At 41.9% G+C, this 9,234-nt stretch overlaps 1 protein-coding gene across 1 annotated transcript; it reads right to left on the reverse strand.

The window, feature by feature from the left end:
- Positions 1 to 631: 631 nt before the first annotated feature.
- LOC131239658 (transcription factor bHLH62-like) lies at positions 632 to 4,155 on the reverse strand. Its single transcript, XM_058237466.1, has 8 exons — positions 2,376 to 4,155; positions 2,068 to 2,289; positions 1,915 to 1,980; positions 1,768 to 1,836; positions 1,599 to 1,670; positions 1,296 to 1,511; positions 1,129 to 1,213; positions 632 to 1,023 (listed from the first exon to the last, which is right to left on the reverse strand). Exons 1-8 carry the CDS (start codon positions 3,186 to 3,188, stop codon positions 986 to 988), a joined length of 1,581 nt encoding a protein of 526 aa, XP_058093449.1. The 5' UTR covers positions 3,189 to 4,155; the 3' UTR covers positions 632 to 985.
- Positions 4,156 to 9,234: the final 5,079 nt, after the last annotated feature.

Consider the following 9,234-nt stretch of genomic DNA (forward strand, 5'->3'; position numbering starts at 1 on the left):
CATTCAGATAATGGACCAGGCAGATGGTTATCATGGCCAGTAGAGTGGTAGGCCCCCCTCCATGGATAGACTACTTGTAAGAAAACGCCTCGATGACGAACAATGGCTCACGTTCAATTGCCTGAAGAAGCCCATTAGCTGAATGGTTAAGATCATCCTGATGGTGTGACTTTTTTCTTATGCTCCATACAAGATGGGTCCCCAACTAAACTTCAATCAGATGTTTGTTAGCTTATGAAAATGGTAAAATGGGCAGAGAATAGACCCCAACAAACAACAGCTCATGTTCAATCGCCAGAAGCCCAGAGCTGAATGGTTAAGGTCATTCTAAAATGTGGGGCCCACCTAAACTTCAATCAGAAGTTGGTTAGCTTATTAAATTGTACATGGGTTAGAAAATGGGCCCCATGATGCTAAAATCTGTTTACAGTTGACTCCAGCTCAACACCCAAAATCCAGAAATGGGATTTGTAGAGAAGCTTTCACAATCAATCCTCTTGGACTTGAGAGGCCATTGGGTCCCACTTACAGCTGGTTGCAAGTAGAAATCATCTTAATTCCCACAAGTTAAGCAACAAATCATAATCTAACCGCGATTTCCGTTCAAAGATTTTCAGCTGTGACAACATGATGAGTAACATTTCAATTTGAATTAATAATCCTAACAACAGTATTCCGAACGACAATACCAACATTATGTAATTGGAAGCGGCCGCACAGCTGTTACATCTTACTTGTGGTGCTGATCTTCGCACCACTCGACACAATTAGCCTATGATATTACCATGGATTGTAGTGATGATTTTACAAAGAATCGGTTGCTAAATCGATTGAGTAAAAGAAAGTTCACTCGGACTTGAAGATCGATCTGTAAGTGCCTGTGCCGATTTGAATTCAATGTCTTCTACGTATGTACAAAATCCTCCCATGATCAGAACACATTCGAATGATCGAAATCAAGAGCTCCTTTGAGCTTTGATTGAATTCAAAGCTCGACTTTCATATGAGTTGTGGGCAATGAGCCTGCATCAGATTAATTACAACACTAACCAGTAAATCAATACTCTTTTGAATTCCTATTCGGATTAAAAAAAAAAAAAAAAACCAATTCACAATTTTTTCCCCTACCATGGAATGGGAATGCTGTTTCCAGATTCTGTCCGAAACCCATCTGAACGACACTTTGTAGATCGTCCTCCCAGAAATTTGCAAGCTGAAAATCAGATATTCCATTTCTCGGTTAGTATTCTTTTCATGAAAATCAAATGATGAAGATGGAATTTAGTAGAAATTACCTGTGAAGAAGCATCGCCACATCCATCAATGGCGGCTAGCTGAGCGCCTAGATTTCGATGTAGATCCAATGGAATTACAGAACCGTGGGCCTCCGACCCATTTGATGCAATGCTAAGCACGGGTCCGTGTTGAGGCTGCTGACCATACAAAAATGCTGGTGCCGATGAATCCAATGGAAACATTGAATTCGGCGCTGGCCCATGTGATTGAAGTATCTGAATTCACAAAGGAAGGCAATTAATACAAAAAGAGCGTTAATCAGCGCTGTGGAAAGCAGAACCAATCGAAATCTCCCAACTTACATTCTTCGATAGAAGAGTCTCCATGTTGAGATCGAGCCTTGGATTCACATTGGCTAACTTCATTGAGAGGAACTGCAACAAGCGACGAAATTTCAAGAACCGAAAAAAAAAAAAAAATTCCAATCCTGCCTGGCGGTATGACATGGAAAACATAGATATCTTGATTTACCTCGACCTGGCGCTGCAACGACTGAACATAGTTTATAATCTCGTCGAGCATAACTGCTTTCCCAGTCACCTACAATAACCATAGAGGGCTGCATTAGATACCCAACCTCTACCAATTTCCTTATTGCAGGTTTGAATATTTCAATACCTTATTGCAGCCGGGGACGAGATCTTGCAAGAACTTCATCCGTTCGCTGATTTTTTCTCTTCTAACCTGGTAGAGAAATGAAGAAGCGATTAATGGAAGTTGGTAACAATAAAAAACTGCCATTTCAGTAAAAATTACTGGGTTTTCTCTTACCCTCTCAGCAAGGCTGTGGCTGTCTGTAGCTTGGCCTCTTCTTGCTCGGACGTGGATGTAGTCCTGTTTGGGTGGCTCAGGTGGTTTTGTGTTATCCTTGGTTTGTTTCTGGCCACAGTCTACTGCATTTGGAATGCCATTCTGTTCTGCAGAATCCTTTCCCGCGACATTCGCTTCAGTAGATTTGCTTCTTTTTGCATTTGAATCATTTTCTTCAGCCACCTGCAAGAGAAAATTTCAGAAATTAGCATACCCAAGAAGCTGATTTGAGAATTTAGATTTAAAAAATAAAAATAAAAATCTGAGACCTTGGGATCTTTGGCCGAGGGAGACGACAGGAATTCCTTTGGTTTGCCCCTCGTAAAGGCTTTTCTTTTTCTCACATTGATATCAATTGGGCCATTCAAACTGACATCCCCACCTGCGATCCCATTGGAAGGTGATGATTCGTCACGAGCATTGGCGAATTCAGCATCATCGGGTGTAGAAGACCTGGACAATCTACTTAATTTCCTGTCTAAAGATGAAGGGGAAATGGACCTCATCTCAGCCTCCAACCCATCTGGTAATCCTGTCTCTTTATTATCGAGAACACCCACCTCAGATCCAGTCCTAAGAGACTGGATGCTTGAGACTCTCGACAGCTTACCGCTCCCCATCTTCAGCACAGACCTATGCAGCAATTCAGTATCGTTGAACCCAAGCTGGCCTGCTGGTCCTCCATAATTCCCACCGCCGAAGCATGAGAACTTCGCGGCCCGCTCTGCGAAACCAGGATCAGCTGAGAATGGAACCAAACTGGTGGGGGCCGTCATCGAATTTCCTGGAATAGTGGATAGATTAAGCTTGGATGGGGAATTCAAGGGAGTGTTGTAGCATGAAGTAGTACTGTAAGAGGTGGCCACGGTTGCTGGTGAAGAGACGATTGAGTTCAATGCCGGTTCGAAGGGTGCACTATGGTCCAACGAATTCTCCCAATTCAAATTGAGAAAACCGGATTGCAGTTGCTCAGGTACACAATTCATGTTTCCGAGTCGAATGTCCGTGCCTGACGATTGAGAGTGCCAATTGGGTTGAAGAGGGGAGTTGCTGACATTCACAAAGAACTTATCCTTTTCCATACAAACCTGACAAAAAATGCGAAAAAAGGCAACGGCCCACCAAAATTAAAAAGACCCAGATGAGGATTTGAAGCAAAAGGCAAGAATCAGAAGGCAAGGCAAGAGCCTTTGCTCTTTAAATGGATGTTTGGGTTAGAACGGAGGAAAACAGAGGAATGAAGACCAGAAAAGGAGAAATACCCAGATGAGGATTTTGGAATTAGACCCAAGAACTGAAACAAAAGGCAGGAGTTTTCTCTCTTTCAATGGATGGAAACAGAGGAAAAACGGAAGCAGAAAAATACCCAGATGAGGATTGCAATGGAAACCTGTAGTCAGTACAAAAGGCAGGATTGTCTGGATGAAAACAGAGGAAACCAGAGGATTGAAAACAGAACAGGAATTGGATTCAAAGCTGAGAGGGAGTTGGAGGCAATGACTAAAGTGTAATGAGAGAGAGAGAGAGAGAGAGAGAGAGAGAGAGAGGAAAGGGAAGGAAAAGAGAGGAGGAAGAGCGATATATAGACGAAAAAAAATAAAGAAAGAGGATGTGGTGGGAGGTGATAAAGCAAAAGGGAGTAAAAAGAAAAGGAGAATGTTGACCTTTTATAAGGAGAGGTGTTCTTTGATGGATGGTGGTGAGATGCCGGGCCTTGGACGTCAAATAAGCTACATGTCCCTCCTTATAGAGGCTTTGAAAATGAGGGAAAGAGAGAAGGGTCTTGGGATGTGTGAATGAGAGGGAGGGAGTTGTGTTTTTAGCACTAATTTATTTTTCTACTCACGAAAAACAGTACCGGTTTGCCATTGGGAAAAAAAGGAGAGGGGAGTTTTTTTTTTTTTTCTTTTCTTTAATACTCTGGCACCTTATGAAGCTTCATACACAGGCCCTTACAAATTCTATATGCGGCATGTGTTAACTCGAATTAAACTGACTAAATTATGGTACTTTCATTTAATTCAGCATCCCAAAAGTCAGATTGATCAAACAATCCTAACATCTGATTTGTGGACATTGTTTTCATGAAATAAGAGCATAGGGTATTTTATATTTTTAACTGTCCAATAAATGCCCACTGTTTTGATTTGATGGTCACGTCATCAAATAACCATAATATTTTGTTCATAACTGCTAAAGTGGCTCCAATATTTTGGACATTTTTTATTTAAATTACTAGTTTGCAACATATACAAAGTTCGCAACATATACAATTTATAGGTGGGTCTTTACTCTTGCTCCGGTGGTAGACTTTTAGGAGTTTCAACACTTTGTCAAGGGGAGTACCCATAGGTGGCGAAATTCCACTAGTGAGTGCGTGGGAGTATGTGTGCATGTGTTAAAAAAAAAAAAAAAAAAAAAAAAAAAACATATACAATTTATAGGTTATTTCATGCCATCAATCACACTCAATTAGGAATTCCTAAACAAAGCAACATCGAATCACCATGAAAACAAAGACACAAGATATGGAATCGCTTACAATAATATAAAAATCCACCTTTTCACCTTCCCCAAGCCCCTCACAACGTACATCCCTCCTCAAAATAGCTTAGGTTAACTTAGCATTATCCTAATCTTGTAATTACACACATATAAAGTTTCGCACCCAAAATATGAAACAATTTGCACAATTCCGTAAAACCGTGCGCTTCTGTCGATGGGATCGACAACCATCAAAGGCTCTTCGATGGGAGTGACCTTCAATCATATGGATTTGGACAAAAAAATAGTCCAACGAGCAAAGGGAATAAACTCGATGAGATCGAATGGGTTGTTGATGGGATCAACAATTGCTCGATGGGATTGAGTGGTCTATCAATGCCATCAACTGACCCAGTTACAAATAAAATTTAATACATATGATAACAATCTCCACTATACCTTCAATTGTAATGAACCACTACTCCAATTTCCATCTCTATTTGCCTTCATCATAGCTTCACTACCGCTGTCGCTTCTTTTGCACATTCTATCTTCATCAACCTTTTGTTAGACTAAGAGAAGTTGAAAAAAAAAAATCAAAACTTCTTTGTGGGAATTACCTTTATCAACATGTTCGCTGGATTTACACTCGTGTAGATATTCTCTAGACTGACACCGCCTTCTTCAAATACCTTTATGTTGCGCTGCTCATGTGGCCTAGACATACATGATGTAAATATGCTAGCGTGGACTCTGTTACAGACACTATAGCTCCACTTGATATGGTGTTCATCATTACGAGTGTCTCTTTTAAAACCTTTAGGATATGATCAAAACCGGTGAATTTACACCTAATAGCCTTGAGAGGCCCTAGAGATATTAAATTCCTCTGTAGGTTAGGAACATGCCTCATATCCATCAGGATGTGTTTCATCCCATTAGACATCCTGATGCACATCATGAAATTGCGGTAGTGACCGCTTCAGTCGAAGTGGGAATATGCCAAGATGTCCTAGAGGGGGGTGAATAGGATTTTTTAAAATTTTTTTATGATGATTTAGAACCTATTAACCCAATCCTACATTAATATGCAAATAACAGGATTTCTTCAATGTAATTCTATTGACTTCCAAGCCAAATAGAGGATCCAATCATAAGACTATTCAAAATATAAACAAGTTGTATAACAAAGTTCATGATGGATGTGACTGTGTGTGAGATGTGATTCTAATTAGTTATAGGAAATCATGTAAATATGCAATATGAGAACATTCAGAGAAATCACACAAACAGTAAGAGTAAATAGTAATATCAAACACAATCATTTTTATAGTGGTTCGACTACTTGTCTACTCCACTTTCGGCGGACACACTCAACCCTTGAGTGTACCGGATCTCACTAACGGAAGTTTCAAATCAGGTTTACCTCAAACCAGTACAACCTACACCAGGCTGACTCTAATGTGTCTCCACGAGACACAAGTTTATGCCCTACATAGGAGCAAGGGTCAACACACATCACCCAGATTTTAGACCACACAAGTCAAGGATCCACTTAAGGAACCTAACAGTTTATGCCCTATACAAGAGTAAAGGTCAACACACAGCACCTAGGTTTTAGACCACACAGGTTAAGGACTTAAGTTTATGCTCTCCACAAAGCAAGGGTCAATACATAACACCCTCACGTACTCTCCCATCGGAGGCCTCCTATGAGGACTTGAAAGGGGTGAGAAACACCTTTGACCCAATCCTACAACAGGAATGATCAAAAGGATCTCTGGACTCTAATGACTTACAGATAAGTAGATGAGCCCCATTTAGCACATTGATGAAGATCTCCTCCTTTGATGATGAAAAATCTTCAGCTCTCTTGAACCGCAACACAGATGATCCTCCAATGTAAGGTGACGGGTTGGATCAAGGTTATGTTGGAATCTAACTCTATTAAATGTTTTTGTAACATCCTTGATTTTCACTGTTTAGGATTTTCAAAAATCCATCAATTTTTATTTTTATTTTTTTTAATTAACTTATAACATCACTTAATGACCATTAGCACTCCATGATAGTTTGAACACGGGTGGAACTAGTAAAGAACCGCACCAGTCTGATTAATCAGCCGTAAGAAGCTAATAAATCCGCCCGATCACTTGAATATCAGGTGTAGTGTAATGTCCCACCCAACCAGAACAGTGTCCTGGGGCGTCCACGTAGGATTTGCCACAGGATCGTTCATTTAAGCCACTCATAGTGAGGTATCACAAATAAATTAGACCAGACGGGTCCTGATAGAACCTGGTGCGGGCCGTCAAGCCAAATGGCCATTTACACTTGGCAGCAGCCCGTGCGGGCTATACCGCGACATAGGAAGGTCAGAAAATTATAAAAATTGAGGGGAGCATAGATTTCATTGGGCTTGGGGACCATCGCGGACCACGGACCCAGTGGACACCCAGAAGTGTAATCTGGCACTTGCCAGATGCGCCCCACCAATGCCAAAAATTGGAATCTGGCACGTGAAAATAAAATTGAAATGTGAGACATTTCAGCTATCAGATTTCTTCATAATTTATAATGAGGGTCTAATGTATTTTTCTACACCCGCCCATAAAATCTGGGTCCCGATCGTGGCACGGTGACCGTTGATTGCGAATCAGACCCGTGCGACCAAACCCCATATCTGATCATTCTCAAATTTTGCATGGCCCTTCATCGGGCCATGGAGCACCTATCCTATAAGTTTCATGGCTAGAGGACCACCAGAACTGCCTTAGTTATCCAAACAAGCTTTAGACCGCTCGTTGGTGGACCACTAGTTCCAGAATTATAGAATAATGTCCGTCTCATTGGGCTTGACGTCCATCGCGGGAATCGGACCTGGGTACGGTCCAGAACCGGTCAACTTGAGCTGAAGGATGAGTGCATGAGAAGTGTAAATACCCTAAAGGAAGGAGTTGGAACTTAAGTGAATTGAGTCGTCCACTCTTATGCAAAGTTGAGGATTTCGGACCGTCAGTTTGCGACCAAACTTTACCCATGGAGTAAGGATATTTTCCTTCTCATATCCATATAGCCGCGGCCCTGATCGACTATCGGTGACCGTTGAACAAACTTCTTATCATATCTGTCGATCGGCGCATCCAAATGGCGGGCCGATCATATACATATGTAGATCATCATTAGGGCTAGCTATCCTACGGTGTGTATTGACTTGTACACCCCATAGTGGGCCCTAGAGGCTTGAAAGACTCTCTCATAGGTCTAGTATAGTGAAAACCCATCCCTTAGGGCCATTTACACCAAACCTGAGACTATATAAAGGCCTCATTTAGGGCAGCCCTCTCCCCATACGAATTTGCCCTAGAGAAAGGAAAGAGAGAAGAGAGAAAAGAGAGAAAGGGAGAAGAGGAAGAGGAGAAAGGAGGAGAAAGAGAGAAGAAGAAGAAAGGAAAAGAGTATGTGGTAGGAGGTGGGGCCCAAGGAAGCTCAAACTTGCAAACTCTCTACCCATTCTCCAAGGAAACCTCCACCAAACCCACCAATGCCAAGAAGAGGAGGTAAGAATGGTATATTTTCCATCAATAGAGCAACTTAGTGTAGATTTATAGGCATTAATGTTGTCTTCTTGATTTTGATTTAGGAAATGGTGGTTTTACCCAAATTCCCAAACCCTAAGATCTCAAAGAATGAAAATCTCCTCTTAAGGTGCGGACTATTACTCCTAGGTGGTCTAGTACCAATTTCAATATGAGATTAATGATTTTGATTGCTTGGTTGATGTAATTAGAGAATATAGAGAAAAACCTAGGATTTCATGCTTATTGGAGTGGTGTGGAATTATATGTTTTAATTGATTTCCTCACATGATGTTTATTTTTGCTTCTTACATGACTTGGTGTAAATTTGTTGATTACTTGTTGATGTCTTGTTGGATTACTCTTATGACGTTGCCCTATAGCATGCATGCCTTAATTATTTCCTATGCAAATTTGTTTCCCATGAGTTGTGAGAAGTGAGCAACTTCCTCACTAACACACACACCATACATGCACCATCACTCATAAATCATGATGTTCTGCTTAGTAGATAAATTTGAATTGTATGTGGATGTGTGAGAATGTGATGATGATTTTGCCAATTGATAACCCTATCCGCTGACTTGTTGTGGACCACCATCCACACCCTAAGGTTAGTCAAGAAGGCAAGGAGAGTCGAGGCGGTCCCGTTGGTAGGATCGCCTTGAGGCTAAACCCGCAGATTTGGGCGAGTGCGTGAGGGCGACAGTAGTTGGACTACATGGGTTGCATGCACCCGATGTCGTACCGCCATGTACTCGCCTGGACTCGTGCGGTCTAGCCTACCGTTGACCAACCATGATTTGTTAACCCTGTTTGCTTACATCTGTATGGAACCTGTGACACCCTACAACTGAGGTAGCCCATCAATAATCCACCGAAAAATGGTCCACAGCCTCGTGAGCCGGGCATGGTGGAATGAGACACTGTGTTCGAGCTGTCGGCCTACGCTGGGGTGACGCGCCTTCCCGTAGTGACCGCGAGCCACCCCATATTCAGCACCCCCATGTGCTTGAAGTCGGGGATGGGGGAAACCCGACGGGGTCAAGGACCGCGGGGTCTCGGC

The sequence above is a fragment of the Magnolia sinica genome, chromosome 3 (genome assembly GCF_029962835.1).
Source record: "Magnolia sinica isolate HGM2019 chromosome 3, MsV1, whole genome shotgun sequence".
NCBI lineage: Eukaryota > Viridiplantae > Streptophyta > Magnoliopsida > Magnoliales > Magnoliaceae > Magnolia > Magnolia sinica.